Source organism: Equus asinus, chromosome 1, assembly GCF_041296235.1.
Source record: "Equus asinus isolate D_3611 breed Donkey chromosome 1, EquAss-T2T_v2, whole genome shotgun sequence".
Taxonomy (NCBI): domain Eukaryota; kingdom Metazoa; phylum Chordata; class Mammalia; order Perissodactyla; family Equidae; genus Equus; species Equus asinus.
In genome coordinates, this window is record NC_091790.1 from 149349157 (window position 1) to 149376638 (window position 27482).

Consider the following 27482-nt stretch of genomic DNA (forward strand, 5'->3'; position numbering starts at 1 on the left):
AATGGAGAAGATAGATTTTATTCATTTATGAGAATTTAAAGTAATTGCAGTTTACATAAGCTATATGGAAAGCAAATGCAAGTGTGTTAAAATTTTTTTTATCAAAATACATTTTGCAGAGCTAATGAATCAAAAGGAAGACAATGGGCCACTTGATGCACATTTTGCTGACTAGTGCAGTTGTGCTAATGTGAGTGGACCAAGACATTTGTGCTCCATATAAGTATCACCACAATGACGGACAGGTCATTGGCCTAGGAATGGACACAGCATCCTGTCTAACAGTTGAGTAAACCAATTACTGTATTACCATTATGACTAGTATTTTGGATGCTACAGCAGATATTTAAAAAATACAATACAATTGCAATAATCATATCAGAGTTTTGTAGCATCATCAATGGAGCCATTATCTGTAGCAAAAAATGTTTAAAGTTATTAGAGCTAAGTTATGCCAGCCTATAATCTTTTCAAGGGTGCAATAAGCAGTGTGAGCATTTAATTTTAAACAGTAGTACAGCACATTATAAAACTCACCTAATGTCATAAGAAGTGTATGCAACTAGTTGTTTACGGTTCTGCATTCCTGAAAGATGTGCAGACTGCACTGAAAGTTTAATGTGTCCTTCACAAAGGAGAATGCAATATTAATTTTGTTTTGATGACAAGATGACTCCATACAAAAATAGGTAAGTAACTCAGCTAAGTATAACAGTTTTAGGAAATCCTGTTCCCAAGGTTATGGGACCTTTAAGGAACTTATCTTTCTCAAGAATGTCATTTCAAAGAACATTCTATAAACGCATCAAAGTTTAATGATGAAGAAACACAATAAATGTTCAATTTATTGGGGAGTACTTTGGAAGTGAATGGCAAAGATTAAAATTCAGCGAAGAATACAACCATAAAATGGTTCACAAAGTTTTAGATGAATGAAAAATGAAAAAAATAAAAGCACAATTTCCTGAAACAATTGATTTCTTCTGAGTTCCAGGTTTACCTTTGGTTGTCCTATGACAGGCAGTTCACAACACTGGGGGGAAAAGAGAGGAAGAAGGAAAAGGAGAGAGGAAAAGAAGAGAGAGAGTGAGAGAGAAAATGAAAGAAAATAAAAAGAGGAAAAATAGAATAAGAAAATGAAAGAAAAATCATAGAAAGAAAAACGAAAAGAAATAAACTGAGGCTTTGTCTAAAAAAAACTATAAAACAGTTCAACAGTGCGACTATTCTTTTCCAACCTAACAGCTTATGTCTATTTTGGCAGATTTCTAGGATATAATAAAACTGGGAAGAAATGACTCTAAGTTCACCAAGATTGAATTCATCATGTCATATAGATGTGTCTTAGACTAAACATACAGTACATAACTTCTTTATTTTCTAAATTACTTACTTTTTTAAAAATCAACAAAAACCAATTAAGTTTCATAACACACGAAAGTATACTAGACATTTGAAGAAGTGTTTTGTTGTTGGAACTCAAAATCCCTAAAATGTAAGAGATAAGCTTTAGAGGGCTCTGTTAGTTCCCCACCCAGATTCCCTTTCCCAGCTGCTGTACCCAACTGTATCTAACCTCCGGATGCTCTGAATTTTGGCTGACAAGGTTCACTGCTTCCCCCTTCTCCTTAAAATTTCTCTCTGTGCCACGGAAGCCACTGCAACCCAGCATCTGGAAGGTTATCCTCCCTTCCCTCCTCCCTAACACCAGCCAGCCTTCTTGCCTCAAGGTGGCACCAACTCTGTGACAGTTCCTGCTCCAGAGTCGCCTGTAGGACCAGGCTAAAGCTAGGCTCCCGGGCGCAACCACAGTCCTGCTTAGCTCCTTCCCCTACTCTCTGCTACTTCTCACATCCCCTTGTCCTGAGAGCACTTCCTCTGTAAAAGTTCTTAGGAATGTGACGGAAGAGAGAGGGAAAAGAATTTTTCCTTTGCAAACATTTATGAAATATTATTTTATTTATGAAATATTTATGAAATATTATTTTAAAAATATATTCCCAGCATGTTTTTTGGTTTGAGGCAATTTTGTTAGATTTTAAGATATGAACTAGAGTCATATGAAATCTGAATCAGAATGAAATATACCAGCAGACAAATTTAAGTAAACAATTTTTCATGTATCTTTAAACTTTTCACATCCCAAGCAAGACTTTCTTTCATTGCCTTCAGACTTTGCCCCAGCTTTCCTCCGACTCCGTCAAGCTTTGTTTGCTGGGGTAATGCCTACTCTTCAGAGGTGAGCTTGTCACTTCAGAACCCCTGAGGTTAGATTATGCGTCCTTTGTCCTTTTTTTGTACTGTCGGGGTACTTTGTACTTACCGTAATTCTCAAACTCATCACATTCCATGGCAATTTTCTTTTCTTTTCTCTTCTTTTTTTGAGGAAGATTAGCCCTGAGCTAACTACTGCCAATCCTCCTCTTTTTGCTGAGGAAGACTGGCCCTGAGCTAACATCCATGGCCATCTTCCTCTGCTTTATATGTGCAACGCCTACCACAGCACGGCTATTTGCCAAGTGGTGCCATGTCAGTACCCCAGATCCAAACCCACGAACCCTGGGCCTCCGAGAAGCGGAACATGCAAACTTAACCGCTGCGCCACCAGGCCAGCCCCTCCGCGGCAATTTTCTGATCACTCCCCTCTCGCCGCATACCCAGTACATTTTCTGAAAGCAAAGTAAGGACCATGTCTTACTCTTTAGGCTATCCCCATTCCTCAGTACACTGCAGATACTCAAATATTTGTTGAATGAATGCATCCTTTATGCCTGTCAAATGAATATTATACTGTACAATTAATGAAATGATCTGGCTTCAGCATATAAACTAAATTACATAGATCATCTTGAATGAGAAGTAATATCCAAACTTGTTATTGACATCTGAAAAAAAGAGACACCGTAGCTGAGAAAACTTGCGAGTGACTAAACCAACAATTAAACATAACGTGAATGTAATTTTTAGGATGTTTAACTTCAACAATAAAATGTTCAGGCTTTGTTGTGTGAAGTATATAAATTCAACTCAATTAAACACATATTGATTAAGCACTTATTTTACCAGCACATTCTTCAATTACAAGGGAAATATGGCTTTTAACGAAAAAAATCATAAAAGTAATACAAGATAAAATAAAAGTTCATGTGAAGAACATATGGCAGAAGCAAGTGCTTTATGAGATTGCTGGATTCAGTTTGAGTAAGTGGAGAGTAGTTTTTCCACCTAAACACGATGAGGAAGAGAGAAGCCTGAATTTGACATATTCAGGAAATCATAAGAAAACTGGTCTGATTAAAGTGGAGAGCATGTTCTAGGAAATGGGGAAGATAAAATTAGACAAGAAAGAACAGTTAGATTATTTGATGGGGTGTTTTAGGCTCGTTATTTAAAAGTGATTTGATGGACAAGGAGAAACTACAGATTCTTGAGAAGAGAAGTACCATGTGTATTTGGAACAAAGTGTATTCAGAACAAAGCTTGTGGTCATATTTAGGATGGGATGGGGAAATCTGAGGTAAATCTGAAAATCAGGAACAATTTCATTAAGGTTAGAATTGACCAATAAAGGCATGATAGATGAAAATCAGGGTTATTTGATGGAATTTTATATATGTGGCAGTAAATAAATAAGCTTATCCACAAAGCACTAGAAAATTTGATATAGTTTATTCTATCCAATATTTAAAATTATATAAGAAAGTAACAGGTATTCAGTGTAATTCTCTTATTTTCTGAATTTTACTGAGGAGAACTGGAGAGCGTTTATTATAATTGATGTCTCAGTGAATTTAAGTCCTGAAGGACCAAAACTAGGAAAAAATACATATACACATATATTTTTGGGATATACATATATCCCAAGAAAGTCTCAAGGAAAAAAGCCAATGGAGTGAGTCCTTTTAGGAGAGGCAGAAGAAAAGACTCATTACAGGTCTAAAGGGCACAGAGGATGACACAAACAGAAATGGAGACAAGAGTGAGAAGCCAGGCTGAAACCAGAGAAAAGGAAGCAAAGTCAGGAAATAGTAATGGATCTGAAGAGCCTTGGTGTCCTAATGGTGGCTGGGCATGTGGAATCGTTTAAAGGTGAAAAGTCTCTTGGCTTCACAGATGCAACAACAAATATTTCTAAAAAAAAGATGATAAAAAGGATTATTTTATTCCTCTAGAAAGTATGAGGTCAGGGAACACAGAGTAAATTTTCCAAATCTGCTCAAAATCTTGACAGACATAGAGTTATGCCTGCCAATCCATTTCCACTTATAGAATTAGCCACAGTGCATCTAATTATTACTATCATAAAAAAGTAACAATAGGAAAATATAAAATTGAAGTGAAAACTATTCATTTCAGTTATAACAAAGGTATCATTCAAACTCATGGACATTCTTTAGAACTAGAGATTTATAATATCTAGATACTTATTGAATATGCAATTGCTTCTTCTGTGTTATTTGCCCAACAGAACCAAACTAAAATGTGTTTAGAACAACATTTTCTGAGTAAAATTAACGACAGGAAAATTCCTTGAGGCAATTTTGACAGCTGCTTGTCATATCATGAATACCCATCTTTCAAAAAACAGGAAACAACATTAAATATACTTAACTAGTATGATTTGGTCTTCTCAACAATGTGAAGTATGAGTGAAATTTGCCTATGTGTGTATCAACTGGGGTTCAGAACAGGAAACAGAATAAGCTCCAGGTACTATCGTTAATACAGGGAATTAAAAGCTTACAAAATAATTAGAAAGGCTAGAGATAGAAGCTCTAGGCTGGGCATCCAGGAATGTTTCCAGAACACTGTAGAACTGACCTATTAAGGGAATTATTTCTGCTTCAATCAGAAAGGTGAGGAATCCATAAGTCACTATGGAATTTGCTGAGTTAAAAACATACTACGGTAGCCACAAGTAAGGGATCAGGGAACCGTCACTGCTGCCCCTGCAACAGCCTCTCAAAACCCACGAAACTAGAACTGGGATGCCAGAACCTACCACACAAAAATCGTGTCTTCACAATCCCGGCTATTAGCAGAAAACAAGGCAAGCAGCAGGAAGATGACCTCCACTTGACTTCTGCCTTCCAAATCTCAGCAAAAGCGTCTAATTGGCTGCACCTAATTTGCATCGGCAACTTTAATTGCACCAAAATCTGGGAAATGCAGTTTTTAGCTTTCAGCCTCTGAGGTACAGAATTGCACACTATAAAGTGGGGAATGGTTGCCAATTGGCCATATCCACCATACTCTGATTCAAAGACTTTAGAATTTCTTATCCAAGGTCACAGAGCCAGCGAGTGCTAGAGCAACAAACTTGAATTCAAAGATTTTGGCCACTTGCCCAGTGCTCTTTCCACTACATCAGTCTACAGCACTGATTACTCTCTGAAGACATTCGCCAAAGGAGACATATTTTCAAATCTTGTGCTAATTATATTTTTCACTGAAGCATTAATTCAGGCATCTGTGAATATTGTTACCTTTTAGTCTTATGTCAAATCTAGTTCTTCTTCCAAACTCAGACTTAATCTTATTTTACAGTACTTACAGTTAAACCAACACTGCAAGGGTTTAATACCTTTGAGTATTTTTCTCAGCAGGCTTGCTGCTTAATCCATTTAATGTCAGAACAACACAAACCTTCTTATTAAAATGGGGGAAAGGACATTATTAGAGACTAATGGCTTTCTTTCTGCTGGGTAAAACCTGCCAATATGACAATATTTGTACCTTATCCTTTTTTTAATTTGTGTTTTCTACTAACCATTCAAGAAAAATATTTAAAAAGGAAAGATTTGGGATGTAAAATCCTCTCGCATGTTAATCATACATAAAAGAAAAATAGAAGATGAACGTTCTCTCAGAAAAATCTCTGTAAATTTGTACTTCAACACTGAAATTAAAAACATGGATATGCAAGTGATATATCTGGATAAATTAAAAAATTTTAATGCATCAGTAATATCTCATTAATATCAATTAAATCATAACTTTCATCCCAAATTCTTTTTAAAGCAATTTTAGGAAAATATTTTTATATGTACATTTAATGATTTAAGTATGCAAATTCTTTATCTATACATTAAAAGAATATAAATTAGATACATGTCTACTTAGACTTCTCAACAATACTATGTAAAAATTAAAAGAAGGGGTTAAATTCATGTTATTGCATACAAAATTCACTTCTTGCCAAAGTTAACATTTAACTCTGAGCTGTTCAAGAATACCCAAAAGAGTCAAAGTTTGCATTTTAGATCTTTCATACACCTTCCAAATACAATGAAAGCACTCTAGCAGAATTCAGACTGGTGTTTTTACTAATATAGGTGTATGCTGACATTTTTTTGGTGGTGGCGGTGGTGGTGATTTGCTTCAAAGAATCACACAAAAAGTTGGCATAAATCTGAGCACTCACAAAATCTTAGTTTAATAAGTATGGGAAAAGCAAAATATCTAATAAATATTTGAAAACCCTGGTTTCTGAAGAGTTTAGATAAGATTGTTTTCATTATAATATAATCTAGTTGGTATTCCTTTAAATACTGATGTACTCCAAAATAATTATTTGATTTCCATGCTTTTTTTTCAGACACACATTTGCTTTATGCAATTCTTTCTTTACAGACTCAGACAACCAAAACAGATTCAACCCAAAGCAGGGACTGAAAGAATGTAAGAGATTTGTCCAAAAACTGGGAATCAATTGAATCCTTCTAACCCATTTCCATCAGGACTCCTTGCCTCTGTAAAGGCAGACGGGAAGTCGATCTGTCTTCAGGCAGGAAAACAACTCAACTGAAGTTTAACATTTTACAAGAGAAATTCTTCCACCCTGCCTTAGGAGGGAAGGGTGGAGAACCTGCCGTTACACAGGACACTCCACCCTCAGCGACATCCCCTTGATTAATTATGTAACCAGATCTGTTTCGTCCTTATCAATTTACCAATCAGGTAATCGCAGCTTTTCCTGACGCTTGAGGAGAGTCCTAAGGCACTTACTTAGTACACTTGTTTTGCACAGCATTAATGTGACAAGATTTAACTTGGGGTGCAAGTTAATATTTTTCCCAAAAGATTTTTAAAAAGCTATTGTTTTAGCATGAAAGTCTTACAGATATAAATCCTGACTACTGATGCTTCATAAAGTCTTACATAAGTCAGGGAGTATATGAAGAAAGTGGATAAAGAGGAAACTTCAAATTTATAGTATAAGAACAAGTCAAACTATTAGCATTTTAATCTGTATAACCGAGTGGTGAATACAGCAAAAATGAATAATTTGTGGTTAGCACAAACCAGCTGAATTCTTGAAATGCACAGCTATTCTTCAGCCCACAATGCACAGAAATTCTTCAGCCCACAAATGCTGCAAAATAGGCATTTGGACCTCTAAGTTTGTTCTCAAACTGGAGAAACGCAGAAATTTCATTTGAATCTTCTTTCACTTACTTCCATCTGTTTCCTGGAATATCAAGGCTTAGAGCAAGTTCTAAAGCTTTATCTTACATAAGAGCTGGGTGATTAATATATCAATGGTGGCCTCACCTGTCACTGAAATAGTTATCAGGCTTCAAGTAATTATTTTGTCTCTAAATTCTAAACTTGAGGGTAAATGGTTATTTGCTTTTGCTCTTATTCTTTTCCCTTTTTATCACGAAAATCGTCAACATATGGAAAAGCTGCAAGCATTTTACAACAGATACCTGCATACCTTTCACAAGTGTGTGTATGTACATATATTGTTTTTCTTATTTATTTATTTATTTTTGCTAGACTATTCTTAAGTAAGTTGCAGACACCAGGATATTTCATGCTTAAATGTTGCAGGATGCACTTCTTGAGAATAAGGATCCTCTACATAACCACAACATAACTATTACTTTTAAAAATCCTGACGCCAGGCCACCACCAATATCAACTAAATCAAAATCTGGAAGAGGATGCCAGGCATCAGTTTTTAAAAACTCCCAGGTGATTCAATGTACAACAAAGTTGAGAACCACTGTTTACAGATGGATTAAATTCAAGCTAAACATTTTCAAGAAAGAAAAAATTGTCTTTGTTTCTTAATATGCATAAGAATGTGCTAGTCTTTTGGTTTAGCAGATCTAAATTATAGATTTCAGGTCAGAGCATTACAATAATTTATATTTCCTTAAGTTTTTCTTATCATGTTAAATACTTTTAAAATATTTCCTTAATATAAATGTATTTGATCTTCATTTCAGTTTCTTCTGTATTATAATTTGAAATGCATAAAATACGTAGTTATATAAATTCCAAATATATTTATCTCTTAAGCTAAATGACTTTAAACAAAAAATATTTATACATATGTTATTTCATAAAATGTTTATTAAATCAGATACGAATCCTAGCATATGAAACATAAAGCTTCTTCATAATCTTTCCCACAAATTTCACATTTATAAGTATAAAATTTCCAGCAAGCAAAAATCAAAATCTAAACCTAATACATGTTAATATTTTGACAGATAACATTCTTGCATTTGTTAAAAATCTTGATGTTTCTTACAACAAAGCATTATCCCTAAGTAAATAAAAATAATTTTTACTCATAACAAATTATTCCTTCATTTTATTGTAGTTTCCTTGTCAGTATTCAGACTAGCATTAGCCTAAAGGGTATTTCCAGAATTCTTCAACACCTATTAATTACCTTTATTTTTGTCTTCTGACTCTTACACTGTTGTAGAATATCCAAGCAAGGAAAGAAGGCATTAAGTGTTTAGAAACAGCCCTTAGATATTTATGTCCGTTCTTTAGTGTCAGAGTCAAAGCAAGCGATGCATAAACTGATTATTTTTAAGAAATGAATCAAACCAGTTCAAAGTGAGATAAATTACATATTTTGACTGGAATAGAAGTCACAAGACCTGAATTCTAGGCTATAATGAGCAGGCCTCTTTCTCTCCCTGGGCCTCAGGTGTCGCCTCTGTTAATGAAGGGTAGCTATGCTAAAGATTCCCAGACTTTCCCAATTCTTGGTATTATTAGTGTCTCGGTAATTTTTTCATGTAGTCGCAGGCTAAAAGAAACACCTAACAATTCCATTTATTAAGTAGTTAGGTCCAAACTTATCATGTATGTCTGTCCTTACAACTTAGTAGCTATCTAAAAAAAATAATTCACATACATTTTTTAAAAAATTATATCATTCTTAATGGGATGTGTATGTCTGTCGGGCACTTTACACCTTCTCAAACCTCACTTCCTTTCCCACACTCATTTTACCATGGTCCTTGTGTTTTATAATAGCAACTTACAAAAACCCAGCCTCAGGAAGATAAGATGCCATCAAAAGGAACAAGTATAATTTAATGTGGAAGTTCTTAACTACCTGGAGCTAGTGGTTTGCATGGTGTCCAAATGATGTCACTGTGTTGACCTTGAAAATGTAAATATCCCATGTTGGTGCCCCTTTAAGTTTGTTGGGGTGCCCTTGGGGTGCCTCAGTACACAGTTTGTGAAGCATGGGCTATGTGATCTAAGATATTTGATATAACTATAATGTGTGATCTAAGTTGTAGAAGCAGAGTATGACTGAAATAGATCATTCTGAAGGCCTACAGTAAGGAGCTGCAGGATTGAAGAGGAGGCAAAAATTGTGATAAATGTTCTGTCTGCATGGAATGCACCTCCTTCCCTACTTTACTGACAAAATGCCTACCTATGCCGCAGAATTCAGATGGAGCTTCTTCAGGGCAACCTCTCCTAACCAAGTCAAATTCACCTACCACACATTCTCAGAGTACACATTTCATAGTACTGATTACAGCTGCAATTAGACATCTAGTTGTAAAGCTACTTGATTAATTCTTGTCTCTCTCACTAGAATGTAAATCCTAAGAGGCTAGGAATATGTCTGATATCACAACTGTATCTCACAGTGTCTGGTATATTATAGGAGTTAAAACCTCACAGAATAAAATGAATGAGGCATGTACTGTAACAGAATAGGGTACCACTCAGTTTAGTTATTTTCCTTTATTCTAAAACAGCTATTATTTATAATAGCATTCCTAAAACGTACTTCTTTGTCTCATAATATTTAGCAAGAAAAAGGAACCCATAGACATATAGTTGCATCAGAAAGTCATCTCACCTCAACTAAATAAAAGGATAATGGTGCTTTGGATAAGGCAGTCAAATACTCATAAACATTTATAGGGAAATTAATTGTTATAAGAAAAAATCATGTTATTACCTAAAAATTGCTCAGAGAAATTTTAAAAATTTTAGCGATGGCCACAAACCACACTTTGAGAACCATGTTCTACAGTGGTGCTATTAGAACAGAAAGTGATAGTTTCTAGAAAGCGGCAACTCATTCTTTTTTCTTCTTTTTTTGGTAATGGCATTATACTAGAAAGACTGATTTTATTGACATACTAAGCAAAAATTTCAAGGGAAGTGCATGGTGTCACTATTAAAATAAAACGAATTCTGAAAATCTTATTGATATTCTATTCTAATCTTGGTACACCAAGATCAATTACTAAACTAATTCTAATATAGTATAGCATGATAAGATTTCTGGATTAGGAAAACAGTCCTAAAGTAAAAAACAAAATAAGGGTACGGAAGTAGGACAAAATAAGATAGAGAATGATTGTAGCAAATAACCAACAACCTTAAAAAGGTGGACATTTTTTTAAAACACTAAATTAAGATTGATTCATGCAATTCAGTACATTTAGTATATCCCTTTTCTGAAAAGGAACTTTAAGCTACAGAATCAATAAATTATGTTTTGACATGCATTTTTCATCCTTAAAGTTCCTATGCTAGGAGGAAATTATTTCTTTAGACTTTATACATTTTAGATAGAATGGCTATGAATAAGAATACAGAGATGAAGAAATCAAGGAGAAAGTATGACAGAGACTATGGTTAACTCTGTGCCCCTGGAATTGCTAATTCATGAACAGCGAACTCCCCGCCATGCACTGTCTTCTTTGGGAGCTTGCTCCATCCTTTGCCTTAAACTGAAAACTGGCTCTCCCTGAGGCTGTTATCTCCCAAACGGTACCTAATTATTTTTTCTCATCATACATCCAAGATATAGGGTTGATGTCCACCTAGTTCCCTGTTGCCACATCCTGCATCACTTTTACTTTATAGTCTTATAAAATTACAATAAAACAAAAACCATCAACCACAAAACACATCTGCTCCTTCGTCAGTCTTGCTACCCTCCTCATCACATCTTCATCTTTCTGATCCAAAAGTACCCCAGCCCACTCCATCTCACCCACCATCATCTCTTCCTCCAGCTTCTGTAGAGCAATACTCCTCAAACTTCACGTACATTTGAATCACCTGGGAGATCTTGTTAAATTCAGATTCTGACTCAGTAAGGATACCAGAGGTTCTGCATTTCCTATCACTTCCATGAGAAGCTGTGGACCACTTTGAAGAGGAAAGCACTACAGGAGTTCTTTCTGCTATTATCTAATCTAATAATCCTAATTCCCCCTTTCTTCTTTGGCGCTCATTCCCTCCTGCCTTTACTATTTTTAATTAGTATCTATTGTTCCTTTACTATTCTTTGTCTTTCTTACACGGTCTCAAGCTCTCCCTCATCTCTCAACTGCTTAAGTATCCTTCATTAAAAACCAAACCAAACCCTAATTTAACCCTTTACTCCCCCTAGCTACCATTCTAGGTCTCTCCCTTTCACAGCCAAACTTTTAAAGAAAGAACTGTCTGTGCTTGCTGATGTCATTTCTTCATCTCCAATTCAATGCTGCGCCCACTTCAATCTGACTTGCAGGGCCACCAGCCCACCAACATAGCGTTCACTAGAGTCACCGATGACCTCGTGTTGAGAAGCCAAAAAAGACGTTTTCAGTTCTCATCTCATTTGAACCTCTCAACAACATTCACTACTGTGAACCACTCCCAACACTCTTCCTCTTTGGCCTCCATGACACGATAGTTCCTTTACTTTCCTGTGATCATTCTAGCAACTCTTTTCATTCAGTTTTATGGGACCATCATCTTCTATCCAGCAATTAGATATTACATATTGAAGTTCTTTGGGGCCCACTCCTTCTTTTCTAGTATATATTCGCACCCTACAACCTCCACATTCTCATCACCTAAATGCAAATGACTTCTGAATTTATATCTCCAGTTTATACATCCTCTTTGAGTTACAAGTATATTCATGGCCTACTTGACATCTTCTCTTAGCTATCTCAAATGTGCTTCAACCATTAGAGATCCAAAGCTAACTTAATATTTTCCCACCAGTACATGCCATTATCACATAGCCAGATACATAGTTCAGAACACTATTATTATGTTTTTGACACATCCTCTTCCCTCACTGTCATAAATCTACTCCATCTTCCAAGATGCCCCAAATATCTATGGAATCTGTCAATTTTCTCCATCTCCACCATCACCTCCATCCTAGTGTCAATAATTGTCATCTCTTGGCTGGGCTACTGCAAATGGTTTCCTAGAGTATTACTTCCACCCATTCCACCCTGCTCCTCCTTCTTTAATCTGTTCTACATCCTGCAGATACAGTGATATTTTTGAAACACACGTTTGATCATTTGTACCCTTCTCCCCCGCTCATATTGAACTTGTTTTAGTCCCTCATACCTGCCAGGGTCCTTCCCACTAAAGGGACATTGCTTGTACCCTTTCATTGGCTTGGAGTGCTCTTCCCCTGCTTTCTCCCAAGTAACCCTACTTTATCCTTCAGACCTCAGCTCAATCACCATCTATCTTTGCCCTAATGACAAGGTCAAGTTTATCTACTACCAGATTATACTGAGTCATGTACTTCTCCATTACAGTATTCCCTGAAAGCACACGACATTTCTGGGTTTGTTCTTTTACTATTTTTGGTGAGGAAGACTGGCCCTGAGCTAACATCCGTTGCCAAGCTTCCTCTTTTTGCTTGAGGAAGATTGTCCCTTAGCTAACATCTGTACCAATCTCCCTCTGTTTTATATGTGGGACACCACCACATCATGGCTTGACAAGTGGTGTATAGGTCTGTGCCCCGGATCTAAACCCGTGAACCCTGAGCCACTGAAGCAGAGTGAGCAAACTTAACCACTATGCCACCAGGAATGCCTGGACATTTCTGTTTTTGTTCACCATTGTCCCCTCAGTCCTAGAACAATTCCTGTTACATAGGGGTTACCCTCAAATCTCTCTTGATTGAATTAATGTGTGGAGGGGATAATATCAGTTTAGGAATCCCACATGGTATGGCATCTGAGCTAGGCACTCTCTCTCTGCTATTATTGAAGAATAAAGTGGAGGGAGATGAATTAGGGATATTGCAGAGAACAAAATTTAATAGTATTTCTTGGCTCCCGCCTGGGGAAGTAGTGGTTAAGATCCTGTGCTCTGCTTTGGCGGCCAGGGCTCACTGGTTCAGATCACAGGCGTGGACTTAACACCACTGGCCAAGCCACACTGTGGCAGCATCCCACATAAAATAAAGGAAGACTGGCACAGATGTTAGCTGAAGGCCAGTCTTTCACACCTCATCTCTCCCCCCGCCCCCCATTTAATAGTTTTTGCTGGAATAGTTAGAAAATTTGGAATATTTAGAATTTGGAATATTTCCATTCTGGAAAATTTAGAATTTGGAATTAGAAATTAGAAATTAAAATTACAAATACTTCTAATTTGGAATATTTAGAATATTTGGAAAATTTAATAGTATTTGCTGGAATATTTAGACATAAGTATCAGACAAGTTGAACATGATTCATAGGTTGATGTGGAGAATGGTAGAGCCAATGACAAAGGTTCAGCTAAAGAAAATGATGAGTTTAATTTATTGAAGCGCTGAAGTCGAGGTAACAAATTTACCAGGTGGAAACAGCTTGAAGTCATTTTAAAACGTTGGAATGGGTATGGTGTGAGATGTCATCCAGATATCTTAATCTGGACGCCCTTCTGCTCCTGAAAAGCAGACATTCTCCTCTGTGTTCACTATCTTGGTTAACAACACAGAATTCTTGTCAGAAATCTTGAAGCCGTTTGAGATTGCTCTCTCTTCCCCTATTTTCTTATCCTTTTCTATCATCATCTGAATCTTCTCTCTTCTCTCCATCCCCACTGCCACTTCCCGGGGCTTTCGCCCGGACTATTTCACCAACTGCTGAACTACTCTCTCTGCATCCACTACTGCTCTCCTGTAATCGTTTGCCCTTTCCTCCTAGAGTGACTTTTCCAAGAAACCAGAATGTCATTTTTCCCGCTAAGTATCTTTAAAAGGTTTCCAATGCCTACAGAATAAAATCCAGACTCTTTATCAAGGCTCTATGGTTTGATCACAGAATTCCAGAACTTCACTTCTATCTCCTCTGTCCAACCATACCAAACTACTTATCCCCAAATGCCACGTGCTTCCCTTCTTCCTTGCTTCTTTCCTTTCAACCTTATTGAAATAACAAAGTTATTCTGGCTAAGGAAGAGATATATTGTTTAGGATGGAGACAAGAAAAAAAAGCGCCAAGGAAACTCCTAGCCTTCTAACTCAGATGTGGCCTCCTGAAGCCCTCCCCTCTAGGAAAATTGAGAGTCCCACTGGTTATCCGCCAGCTCACTGCAATCCTTAGCCAAAGGTTAGCTGAGTCACTGACTCTCACATAGGTGAAGTTAAGCTCACTATCCGGCATGTCTATCCTTGAGATAATCTAGCTACAAAACGTTTGGCCACAAGACGTAACCTGTTGTCACACCTCTTTCCGGGCTGCAAATGTGGCCACGGAATTCTACTCCACGACCTCAAGAAGATGGCTACTGGGGGGTGTCGTTACGTCTTACGTAATCACGTGCACGGAGGGTGGGGCCCTCGAGGGAGACGGAGTGGAAGGGCGGGGCCAAGCGGGAGGGGCGGGGCCACGAGGGGCTGGGCGGGGCCGGAGAGGGGTCGGGGGCGCTGCTGCTATTCAGCCGGTGCGCGCGGCGGCGGGAGGCAACGCCGTGCGGGTGCACTCGACGCTCCATCCCGGGAGCGTGCCCAGGACCACTGGCTCAGACCAGGGGCAGCTGCGTAGCAGAGCGGAAGCTGGTGGCACCGGGAGTGGCGGCCGGAGTCCAAGCACCGCGGGCGGGAAGCACCCAGGATCGGGGAAGCCCCAGGAGCAGCGCGGCGGCGCCTCCCTTACCCAAGGGGCCGCGGCGACGGTCACGGGGCGCGGCGGCACCGCGCGCGACCCAGGCCGGCATTCCAAACAGGCTCCTCCTCCGCCCGGGCCGCCTCACCTGTGGGCAGCGCCGCGCCGCCTCCGCCGGTGTAGAGGGCACCTGCGCCGCCTCGCGCCCCGGTATCCGCCCCTCGCCCCCCGGCGCCAGGCCCGGGCGGCTCACCTGGGCGCGCGGGGTTGCGGGAGCCAAGGCGCGCGGGGCGCGGCGTCTTCGCCACCGCCCGGGGAGGACGCAGGTGGAGCGGCGGGAGCGGCTTCGTGGAACTCGGCGCCGGCCGCCGCCGTCCGAGTCGCCGCCGGGTCCCGGGGACTGGGCCGTCCGCACCCGCGCCCGGGGAGGAGCCGCCGCCGGTCGGGCACCATGAACAGCAGCAGCGCCAACATCACCTACGCCAGTCGCAAGCGGCGGAAGCCAGTGCAGAAAACGTGAGTGGCGGGAGCGCGTCCTCGGTGAGGGGTGGGCGCGCGGGTGCCGGGGGCGGCCGCCCTCCGCCCCCAAATCCCCGCGGGCTGGGGATTAGGTCCGTTCCGGACACAGCACGTGGAATCGAGATTTGGAGGCCGGTCGAGAGACCCAGGCCTTGGCTCTTCCCTTTTTAAATTATTGCATTTTAAAAATTGTCCCGCCTGTCCCCAGCGCACACGCACCCTCTGACACCCCCACCCATTTGCTGCTCTCTTCTCTCTGCTGTGGTCCTAATTTGTTGACAGCTCTGGTCGGCTATGTGGGGCTGGTGGATTACTTAACCTAAGTCCGGCTTGAAATCCCTTTCCACTTTAATATCCTCATCGGTTAGGTTAGAGGACGGTCATAATTCTCGTTCCCGGTAGGGCGAGATGTTTTAAAGAGCTGAACACGTGCTGTGTGCAGAAAGGGGCTGGGTGCCTCTGAAGGTATTTTTTGGGCCAGTGCACCTGGTTTTCCGTTGGGCTCTTATTTACTTATTTGGCAGTAATTTTGTAGCGCTCAATGTGACCATATCGGTAAAATGTAGAGAGATGGTATCAGGTGTGAGTGAGTGTAATGGACAGGATACAGTGGGGGATTTGTGTTTTCAGCCACCTTTGTAGGGAGCTTTCGTATCATTTTTGGGGTAGTGTTAGGGTGTGTAAAATACAAGATTTGGAACTGGAATTATTGAAACAGACGTTTCCTTCTAAGCATCTTTCTCTAATTTCCTTTTCCCCTGCTGCAAAGTTTTGTCAATTCTAATAGAACGATGACAAACTTAGGTTTTTTGTTTGTTTTGGTGAGCTATTTGTGTGCGATGGCAAATACTGTAAAATAATTTTTTTTTCAGAAAAGAATCCGTGCTTGAGACAGGTTCACTTTTGTTGAGTTGGCTGTATTCATGTGTTTATTCCTATTACTTTACTTCCCATTTTTCAGATTTTCCTAAACAATTTTAAGAACACGTTAAAGGTTTGGTCAGAGCAAGTCAGAAGTATGCATTTTGCTTAAAACTTAGGTCACTAATCCAAACCAGAAAAATAACAGTTTAAGATTTCTATTTAAAATCAGTAACTTGGTTTAAAAGTTTCATTATTCCGGAGCTTTAATTTCCTTTTAGAATTTCAGTGATCACAGTTCTTCAGAACTAGGCTTGGCATTAATAGAGGATATTCATCTATAAATAGACTGATTAAAATTTGGAAGTCTTAGCCTGCAGTGTGGCTGACATTAGGAATACTGCCGAGTCAGCAATTTTCTGTCTTGGCTGTTCTGTGACATTGGTTTACAATACATGCATTTTGTGGAGTGGTTTCTTATATAAAAATGTATTTGCCTAATTTGACTTTAACCTTGATGGTTATTTAACATTGAGAGGCATTACAAATGCCTGTTCTATGTAATTACTAAAACAATAGCATAATACATAATAGAGGTATCATGGGTTTTATGTGTATGGTCAGAAAACTTGAAGATCTCCCTGATGGATTTTTAAGTTAGTGGGTTTCAGTCAGTGTTGCAAAAGGACCTTAGGTGACTTTTTTAAGAAAAATCAAAAACCTTAATTTTGTATTCATTATAAAGTTTATTTTTGGCTCCTAGTTAACATTTTATTAAAGATCTTCCCTTTAAACGTATTACATTTTCTTTTATTTAGGTAACATGTACCTTTTATTATTTCATCTTAACATCTTAATATACTTCCTAAGACTTTAACATATTGTATTTAATAATCTCTTGTACTACAATATAACTAAAACATTTCCCACATTTACCCTCATTTTGTTTTTTTTAGTTAGTATAGACGTTTATCAGATCTTTATTGAGCACCATGCATTACTTCTAATCATATAAATGCCTTAAAATGTCACTACATTGCTCCATAAGAAACACTTAGTGCTGGCATTTACAGAATCATCTGGAATTGTTTATCAATTGTTTTTACCCAAATGAAAAGTAATTAACTTTATAAACAGTTAATCAAAGTTCATTTTAGGAATGTGACCATTAAACTCAATATTAAGTTGAATATGAACTTTTTAGCTAAATTACTAGCTTGGAGCTAATGGGGTCTAAAATATGCCAACGTTGTCAGAAAAATACATCTTGTTTAGGCTAAAAATGCTATTGAGATCTATTTAACTTTGACCCCTTAGATGATAGCCATTTTATTTCCTGAAAGAGGAAATATATTGTAGCATAATTATGTGACTGTTAGTAAGATGGCCATTTGAATATACAATTCCATAAAATTTTGGAATCAAGAAGATGACAATTTTAACCTGAAGTTCTTCCAATCTTCAGTTGAATTATATTAAACAAGATAAACTCCCCCTAGTGGCAAGTCTGACATTGAAAATTATCGTATTAGTAGGAAATACATTCTAAATGTGTTAGATTTTATCCCACTAAAGTATCTTGTACGTAGTAGATATTCAGTAAATGTTTCCTTTTTCTTTTTGGAGTAATGAAAGTTAGGAAATTTAAGGATCTGAAGCAACCTTGCATCCGGTACATGTTCTTAAAGAAATTTTCAAAGATACCCTTAGGAATAGATTCTACTATAATTTTCCTTAAAATGTTGTTCTGTACTTAATAACCTTGATCAAAAATAAAAACAAAACGAAATAAATTTTGTGTGTGTGAGGAACATTCGTCCTGAGCTAACATACATTGCCAATCCTCCTCTTTTTTCTTCCTGAGGAAAATTAGCCCTGAGCTAACATCTGTGCCAGTCTTCCTCTGCTTTGTATGTAGAATGCCTCCACAGCATGGCTGATGAGTGGAGCAGATCTGCACCTGGCATCCGAACCCCGGCCCGCTGAAACTGAGCACTCAGAACTTTTAACCACTCGGCCACGGGGCTGGCCCCCAAAATATTTTTTACTTAAGTCCTGGTTTTATTTTACTTTCTTTGGAGATGAAAGCGTTTTTGTTCATTTGTTTAGTTATCTTGTCTCTTGAAGATAGGTATAGTAGTACTTCAATTTACCGTATTTCTAGAATGTTAGTACTGAATGTTGGCAAATAGTAGGTTTTGAGTAAATGACATTTACATTTGAAAAATTAGGTCAGCAATTGTGGTGATCAAGCCAGCAGCCATCATGAAGTGTCAGAACTGGAAATAACTTCCCAACCTTAGCTGATCCTTTTTACTTTGTTAACATACTCATAACATTAATATAATATAAAAGTGTTGTCTTCTTTGCTGTATTTTCTAAATTGTTGTTCATTCTATTTAAACCTCATGAATCTCATTTTATTCTACTAAGTAGAATAATGTTTCACTGAAAATGTTTCATATAAATATACTGTGATATTTTCTAAATAGCTTCTAAAATACGCTAAGTTTTTTCAGTTAGATAATTATTTCTCCACCATCATTTTTCTTCAAATAGCTTTACTTAAATAGTTTATACCTAGTGACTATAGAGGCTCTTACGAATTGGAACTATGAAATAAGTCAAAGTGTTTAGTTATGGGTAACATTTATAAAAAATAAATGGCAGCAGTAGGTCTAAACTAAAAGGTGAAGTCTACTTGCCTTGCTTTTGCAGACCTGAGCAAGTGATTGACCAATAAAGCAGGACAGTCAGCACTTACACTGACACTCTCACAGCTAAAATTAGCAGAACAAAAACATTTTATAAATTATGAGGACTGCTAATGATAGAAATGAAACAGAGACACAAATTCTAGTCTTTAAATAATTTTTGTCTGTGATTATCACAGACAGTCAATTCTCCTGTGAAACAGTAAGAGGCAGTATATGATTATGTTCTCAATTACGGGTATGGCTGAAATATGCTACTCCACTGGCAAATAAACTTACATCCCACATGCTTATTGATGGATATAATTAAGCAATTACTTGGAAATAAGTACCATGCAAATCTTTAACAGCGGTAACTTTCTACTTCCACACTGCTTTTACAATTTACTTTTTTGCATAGTGGTTTAATATAAAAGAACTACTGTTTATTAGTACTCACTGTGCTACAAGCATGCACAGTGCCCTACATACATCATCATTTTATTTCATTTTTATAATCGTGGTATGAAAAGATATTGTTTCAGTTTTCTAGATAGGGACCTGAGGTTCAGATTCACTTGTCAGGTAGTAGATGAAAAAGCTGAGTTTGAATATCGGGTTGCAGGTCTTTGGCTCCAAAGCTTAGGTTCTTAACCAGCTCCACGGTACTGCTCAGGTGATGAAGTTCAGTGATGCATATGGCACACCCATATTCTAGGGAGTTCTTTCCTGTCCACTGTTTCTTCTCAAATGGTTAGTGTTTTGAAATAAATTATTTACCATTTCCCATGCATGATTTGTGCTTGCCTATCTGCATACTTGCATTGGCGCCCTTTCCTCCGAGAGTCTTTTCCTCCCTCTGATTGATTTGCTACATATGTCGCCTCCTTTAAAGCATTGTTTTCAATGGCTGCGTGGTCCTCTATTCTGTTAATGTTCCATAATTTATTTCACTATTTTTCTTTTGGGGGAAATTCTGTTATTTCCAGCCTTTTAATATGTTAACTAGTATTTCAGAGAATACCCTTGAGATATATGAATTTCTATGCAAATTATTAGTTATTTCTGTAGGAAAAATTCTGTAAGTAGAATTTTGGGGTCCAAAGGTAACTTTTAAGGTTGAGTCAAATATTATGCTCTGGAGCATAGTGTCACATTACTCTACAAAAAATTTACATTCCTATTGGTAGCCTGTAGGAGTGCCTATGTCTTTGCATTTTTGCTTTAAAAATATTGTCAGTTTCATAGGCAAGAAAGATGGGGTAGATAATTGAACTTACATGTTGGGATTGTGTGTGGGTCTGCATGTGTATGTGTGTGTTGTATTAGTAACAGTGTGTGTGCACGCAGACTTTTCTACTCGAGGTGTCCTTTACATTTTGATTTGCTTTGTCATATATCTTTCAGTTTGCTCTTTTCCCCTTTTTTGATTGAAATATTGTTTTGAAAAGTATTCCTATTAAATACACATGCACATGAAAAAAGTCAATAATATATGTATAATGCTGTCTTAAGTTCAGTGTATTAGGCGTTATCTGTTGGCGTGTTATTTTGATAGCTAAGGTTATTAGCACTATTTCATCTCTCCTTCACCTTTCTTTATCCTCCCAATATAATTTTATCACAATTTTGGATTAAATCCGTTTTCGGTGTTGCATCTATAACTGTAAATATTGTTTACTGCTAAGCAAAGTAATACACTACTGATAACATTTCCTTCTGTGATGTCATTGGTTTCTTTTCTACCAATTTTTCGTCTTCATATTATTCATATCTGAGTTTAGCTGTCTCTTAAATTTATTGGAGACAGACTTTGTGTTTCTCTTTGTTTTCCTTGTTTTTCATGATTTTCGGGAAGAGAAGGGTAGTTGCAAAAAACTACGTACTCTGCCATCATGAGACCAGAAGCGACTTACCTGTCTTTTAAGACCTGATTTAGATGCCACATCGCCCTGAAATCTTGCCCCATTTCTCTACCTGTCCATGAGCTCTGACTTTCATGCCTTTTATGGCACATACGTTATTGAACAAAACATTATGTTTGATTTTGCCTTTTTATAGAATGAATCTCCTCCTAAGTAAGAAAGATAAGCTCTTTAAAGATAGATTTATGTTTTATTTGTCTCTGTAGCAACCAGAGCTTCAAAGTCTGTGCACATAGTAGGTATGTGAGAATTATCTACTAATTTAACAGTTAAGCACCACTTAAAATTTTAATGTTTTCATGATTTTGATATACTAGGTATATTTTATGTGAGTTTCAAGGGAAATACTAAAAAAAAAGGTGTACATTCATAGAAGAAAAGGAAAAAAACGAACATTCTTAATGACGTTTTTTAGGATTTTGGAAGTAACTGCTTTCTAGGACATATTTCATGTTCCAGGTTTTCACTGTTAAAGTCTTGTGCTAGAGACTATGTGCTTTTTATACCTTAATAGCTTCTCCTTAGGAATAGCAAAAAGAAGGGAAAAACCCATCACAGCTGTAGAGTGGCAGCAGGAGAGTGGTCGCCGGAGAATTCTAACTCATTAAAAGTGACTTTCAGCCAAAATTCTCAGAAGTTTTTGTAGATGTTTTTTGCCTCATATAAGGAAATAAAATATCCAGCTGGATTCAGCCTAACAATGATATTTGACTTTGTGTCACAGATCACTTCTCCTTTATTACATTAAGCATGTAATTTATGACTGTAAGCATTCAACATTTGTATTCAGAGATAAATAAGTACACACTGAAGCTGCCGTGGGAGGGAAATGAAGAATGAGTGGGTTTAAGAGTTGGGCTTAATTGGGTGTAGTTGGTATGATAGATTTACTGAGGAATACTTCAATTTCCTAGTTGTTGGATTGAGAGTAGTACCATGGTAGATGCAGAGAAGGGAGTGCCCAAATTCTGGAAAATATGAATGAGAGGACATCCAGGTACAGAGCCTGGAAATAAAGATAAACAAGTAGACTGAAGCTGTGGGAGTAGATTAAATCGCTGAGAGGAAAAAGCTGATACAGCAAACGCAGTACTGTGATAGGTAATCTCTGTTAGAAAATGTCACTTTAATCTCATAGGGTTACTGAAACTGTATGTATCTTTGCATGTCATTTGAGGTTTTATGATAAATGTCATATAAAACTATAAACATTTACAATTACAGTAATTTATGATTAAACTAGGTGGTTAAATTTTCCACTTTGTTTCAAACACTGGGCACAAGTGGTGAGCCTAACAGACATTTTAGATTGGGATATTAAAAAGCCTTTAAGATAGCATTCAGACTGGCATTGGACACGCTGTTGGGCCTGTCACCACCAGTACTCACAGCATGCGGGGCTCCTAAAACACAAATATGGCCTGCAGTCAGCTAGAGTCTTGATTTCACAACAATTTTGATTTACAGGTTGGGACAAGATTTTTGAGGTTTAGGTTTAAAAAACTAATAAATTGTTCCTTTGCTTGATGAACAGCTATGGTGTCTCATTTCGGCCGATGTTTGAACACCAGATCTCCAAAATCCAATCTTACAGGGATGTTTATTTATAGTTCAAGTGTAGCCTTCTATTTAAAGCAATTTTTGTCGGTATATTTTGTCATAAACTTAAAGTTAATACAAAAGTAAAAGTGTTAGCATAACCCAAGTCAAGTGTGATTGATGTAGGGTTACTCTCTATTTTTAATTATTCTGTGTATTTTCAATATGTGTGGATAAGTAGGAAATATTTTCACAAAATATTCTAGATATTTCTCACAAAATCAGTGAAAAAGTGTGTTAAATCTATTACTTTAACAACAGTGGATTTGAAACACCAAGTCCAGCGGGGACTTCTCCGCCCTGACCTTACTTAATTCTCTGTGCATTTGACTTTGTTTTGTGGCCTCCAAAATATTCTACCCTGGTTCTTGTCTGTCTTATCATTCCTCCCCTCGCCTCTTCCTCAACCTTGTATCTAAATGTTGGTATCATTGAGGTCTGTCCTCAAGACTCTTTTTCTCTTACTTTGGTGTACCTTCCTCTAGGAAATGTCATTGTTATCCTAAGCTACAAACTCCAGTTATTTGCGCCCTCTTCTCACTCAATGTTTTCGTCTCCCTTACTTCCTATACCTAGTCAGTCAGCAAGTCAGTTCAGTTCAGTGAACATTTGAGTCTGGCTATGTACCGGACTTTGCAATAGGCACAAATGCAATGTTTAAGTATCTCAAGCCAGGCCTTACTTACTATTCTTACATCGTTTCCGTTGGTCAGCTCCAGTCATTTCTTTTCTGAATACTCCTAAGCAGTAGACGTTAATCGAGAGTCCACTCTGTGTCAAGTACTATGCTGAGCACTGGGGATACAAAAATGCTTGTTTACGTAGTAATAAGAGCAACAGACAAATATAAGCTTATAGGTTACATAACACTTGACTTAGGAAATTTGATCTCATGCTAAATATTCCATAGTGTGCGCAATAATACATTAGAGCTGTGGACAAGTGTCCATTGTGTAAAGAAACAGTCTCTTCTAGTGCAGGGTTGAATACTGCTGAAAGCCAGCACAAGATAGGCAGCAACACCACGTGGAAGAATACCTTTAAGCTTCTTTCTCATACTGTTACTGTTACTTCTCTCTGTGTCATGTCAGCTTGTATTGCTTCAGTGTTTGTGTTCCTCTCTTCTCCCCAGTGTTTTGTAATCATTACTGGAGAGCTACCAAGAGTGCAAGACTGGATTTCATTTTCAATTTATGGGAAATGCTATCTGCACAGAATATTCCTTAATGGAATGGTTGTATAAGACATTTACATTAAATGCATAAGATACAGATGTATATGGAGAGGCATCCTTTGTGAGTAGGCCAGGGAGGACTTTAAACAGTGATCTAGGGGCCGGCCCCGTGGCCGAGTGGTTAAGTTCACGCTCTCCGCTTCGGTGGCCCAGGGTTTCGCCTGTTCAAGTCCTGGGCGCAGACGTGGCACTGCTCAGCAAGCTATGCTGAGGCGGCATCCCACATGCCACAACTGGAAGGACCCACAACTAAAAATACACAACTATGTATCGGGGGCCTTTGGGAGAAAGAGGAAAAATAAACTCTTTAAAAAAAAAAACTGATCTAATTAAGCAGGACTTTGTAGCTGGTGAGACAGAACAAGAGATTCTGGGGAGTAACGTGTGAAAGCACCACAGTACTTATTGGTAACTAAGTAATCTGTTCACTCTGGAGTATAATGGACAAGGAAGGCTTTAGCTGGAGGAAATGAGGCCAGAGGAGTAGTTAGGGGCTGTAGAAAGATCAAGGATTTTGTTTGCTAGGCTAGAGAAAGTGGACTGTGTGGAGCTACTGAAAGGTTTGAATCAGAGGAATGACATGGATTTATATTTTAGAAAGAACTGCTGGCATCATTGATGTCTGCCCTGTGTTCCATCCTCTCCATCACCAGAGTCAGCTTAGTAAAACACAAGACTGGTCATGTAAACCCGAGCTAGAAGCTTAAGATGACTCTTAGATACGAAAGTCCGACTTTACACCATTTCTGGGAGGAAACTTGCTGTTTCCTCCGGCTTGAACATTTTTTCATCAGACACCCACATGGCTCACTCCTGCATCGTATTCATGTCTCTGCTGAAACATCACATCAGAGAGACCTCTGCAGGCTATCAAAACCAGCAGCCTCGTCACTCCTTAGTTTCTTATCTTGCTTTATTTTTCTTCTTAACACTTACCAGCCTGAAAAGGTATCTGTTTGTTTATTTATTGATTCCTTTCTTTCTTTATGTATCCTCCCGCTGGAATATAAGCTTCCTAAGAACAGGAGCCTTTAGTGTGTTTTCTTCAGTGCTAAGTGTTCTGTGCTTGGCACCTGGCCGGTGCTCAAGATTTGTTAAGACAGTGTGGCCCCAACCAGCTTCCCCCTTCTCCTGTCTCTTGCCGCATGTGCCTCACGCTTCACACAGGGAACTTCCCACCGTTCCCCATTCCTTCGTCATGCCTCCTCCTGAAATCCTGTTCATCTTTCAGGACCCATCTCAGATATCACCTTTTGTCTAAAAATCTTTTTTCAAGCAGTTGCTCGCTGTACTTAGCTCTCATAACCCTTTTTGAATATTTAGGAGGAGTGTTTTCTTGGACTGCCCAGGACATGATAGGGGCAAATAACTATTTGTGTTAACAAGTGGTTAATCAGTGGAGAATTATTCAATGAGGGACCCTTGCATTATAGGTAAAAGGTGAAATTCAGTTGATTAATTGTAGAAATGTAGTCATTAGGAGTAACTTGAATTTGATTGTAAATGGAATATGATTAGGGGAAGATAGCTGGAGGAACAGTCACCAATGTCTGTTACGTATGCAGGTATGCCAACAGTCTGGAGAAAGTGTCTACTGACTTATTTTGTATATATGCTACTTTACCAATTTATTACCCCTACTTTTTGCAGAAATAACATGAACTGTAATAGAAAAAATAGAAATAGACAACTTCTGAAGAAATGACTTGGTAGGGACAGCGTAAAAAAATGCTAAAATTTCATATTTGCTTTTTATCATCTTTTTGCATAAAGTATTACCTTTCCACATATAACGTTGGAAATGTAAATTATCTAGAAATGTTTTGCTAGAGTCAAATTAATATCACTGTGCTCAAGCCAATTTCTGCTTTTTAAGATACTGTAATTTACATTGTCAAAAATGTCTTTGTCTTCTCGATAAAACTGGGGAAAAAAATGTCTTCATCATAAGAATACTCCAGATAATTCTTTATTTTTGTGGCAAAAGAAAAGTTGCAGAGGCATGATCTAAAAATTACTTCGTTTTTTTTTTAATATCTTCTCTATTTATATTTCAGCATGGGTGTCTGAAGAGCTGTAATTTTACTTTAAATAATAAGTTTCTGCTCTGAAATCCTGGCTACTGCCTTTATGCGAAGTCCAGTTTCTCACTTCTGAACTCAAGTTCTGTTCCTAACCATAAATATCTTTTCTCCCAGATGAAAGTCATGCTAAATGTTGGAGTTTCACTGAATTTTCTGAAACAAACAACTGTGAAAGCTAATAGTCAAGTAGAATTACTGACTAGTCATAAAAGCAAAATTTGCCAGGAATCACTAGTTAACCTCTAGTCAGTCAACAAGTGTAAAGAACTAAAGTCAAATTTTTTCTTCTTTAATATTGGAGGCTGGTGGGAGGATCATCTGGAGGTGCCAGAAGGGCTTTGAGAAGTCGTCACTGACAGGTTGAAAGTTAAATATAGGAAGCTGGGGATGATGGAGATAAGCTTTTTATTTAGAGTCGCTCTTATTTATCTGTAACATAAATGATTCCAAGATGCTTCTTGTGTGAAGACAGCAAAGGAAGCATAATTGTCACATAATTTATTGCAGATTTCTTTTTTTTCTTCCCCTAACAATGGCTGTGTTTGAGGGGGAAAAAAGAGTCCTGGTAGACTTTTAATTGGGAGTCACTACACCACAAATGGATGAAGTAAATGAAGTATGAAGTCTATACGACGTGCACTGCATTTTCCCATGATGACTTCCTAAGCTTTTAATAAAACATTTTAAAGAATTTTATGCATTCCCTTGTTTTTCTTAATTAAGATATAAACCAAGCATTTTGAAGGGATTTATGTAAACTTCAAGTAGATTTTAGATGTTTGTTTTATTAGAGAAATATTTGAGATGTTGTAATGCAATAGAAATTTTTGCTTTATATATTTTAAAGTATTTCCTGGTGTGTGTTTGTTTTTCAGCGTCAAGCCAGTCCCAGCTGAAGGAATCAAGTCCAATCCTTCTAAGCGGCATAGAGACCGACTTAACACGGAGTTGGACCGTTTGGCCAGCCTTCTGCCTTTTCCACAAGATGTTATTAATAAGCTGGACAAACTTTCAGTTCTTAGGCTCAGTGTCAGTTACCTAAGAGCCAAGAGCTTCTTTGATGGTAAGACAGAAGGGTTTAATTTTTCCGTAATTGCCTACAAAATACTTAGGTTGAATATGGCTGTTTCTGCTTCTGTGTTGAAAACTGCAAAAATCAGCCATACGTGAAAAAGTTTTGTTTATTGCTGTGTGGTAAAACTTAAGTGGCAAAGCCAAAGTTTTAATATTTCCAAAAATCAGTTTTCCACATTCATTCATCAAACAGCTGCTGCCGCTTTAATGGTATGTGGTGTCATTCTTTGAAAGTCTTCTGTTTGGAAGTTATGCTCAGAGTAAGTATGTCAGTTTCCAGTTCCATTTCTTCCAGTTCAGTTTTTTAAAGTCTCTCTTTTTATGGAAAGAATAAACCACATTAACTGCTATGATATTTTTTA

The 27482-nt window shown here is 37.9% G+C and overlaps 1 protein-coding gene across 1 annotated transcript in view; it reads left to right on the top strand.

Annotated features, from left to right (window-relative positions):
* The first annotated feature begins 14943 nt into the window (after positions 1 to 14943).
* AHR (aryl hydrocarbon receptor) overlaps positions 14944 to 27482 on the top strand; it is a 47242-nt gene continuing 34703 nt past the window's right edge. Inside the window, exons 1-2 of the mRNA XM_044766448.2 lie at positions 14944 to 15647; positions 26922 to 27109. Of these exons, the coding sequence (XP_044622383.2) occupies positions 15583 to 15647; positions 26922 to 27109 (253 nt within the window). The 5' untranslated portion in view covers positions 14944 to 15582. The remainder of the gene's footprint in view (positions 15648 to 26921; positions 27110 to 27482) is intronic.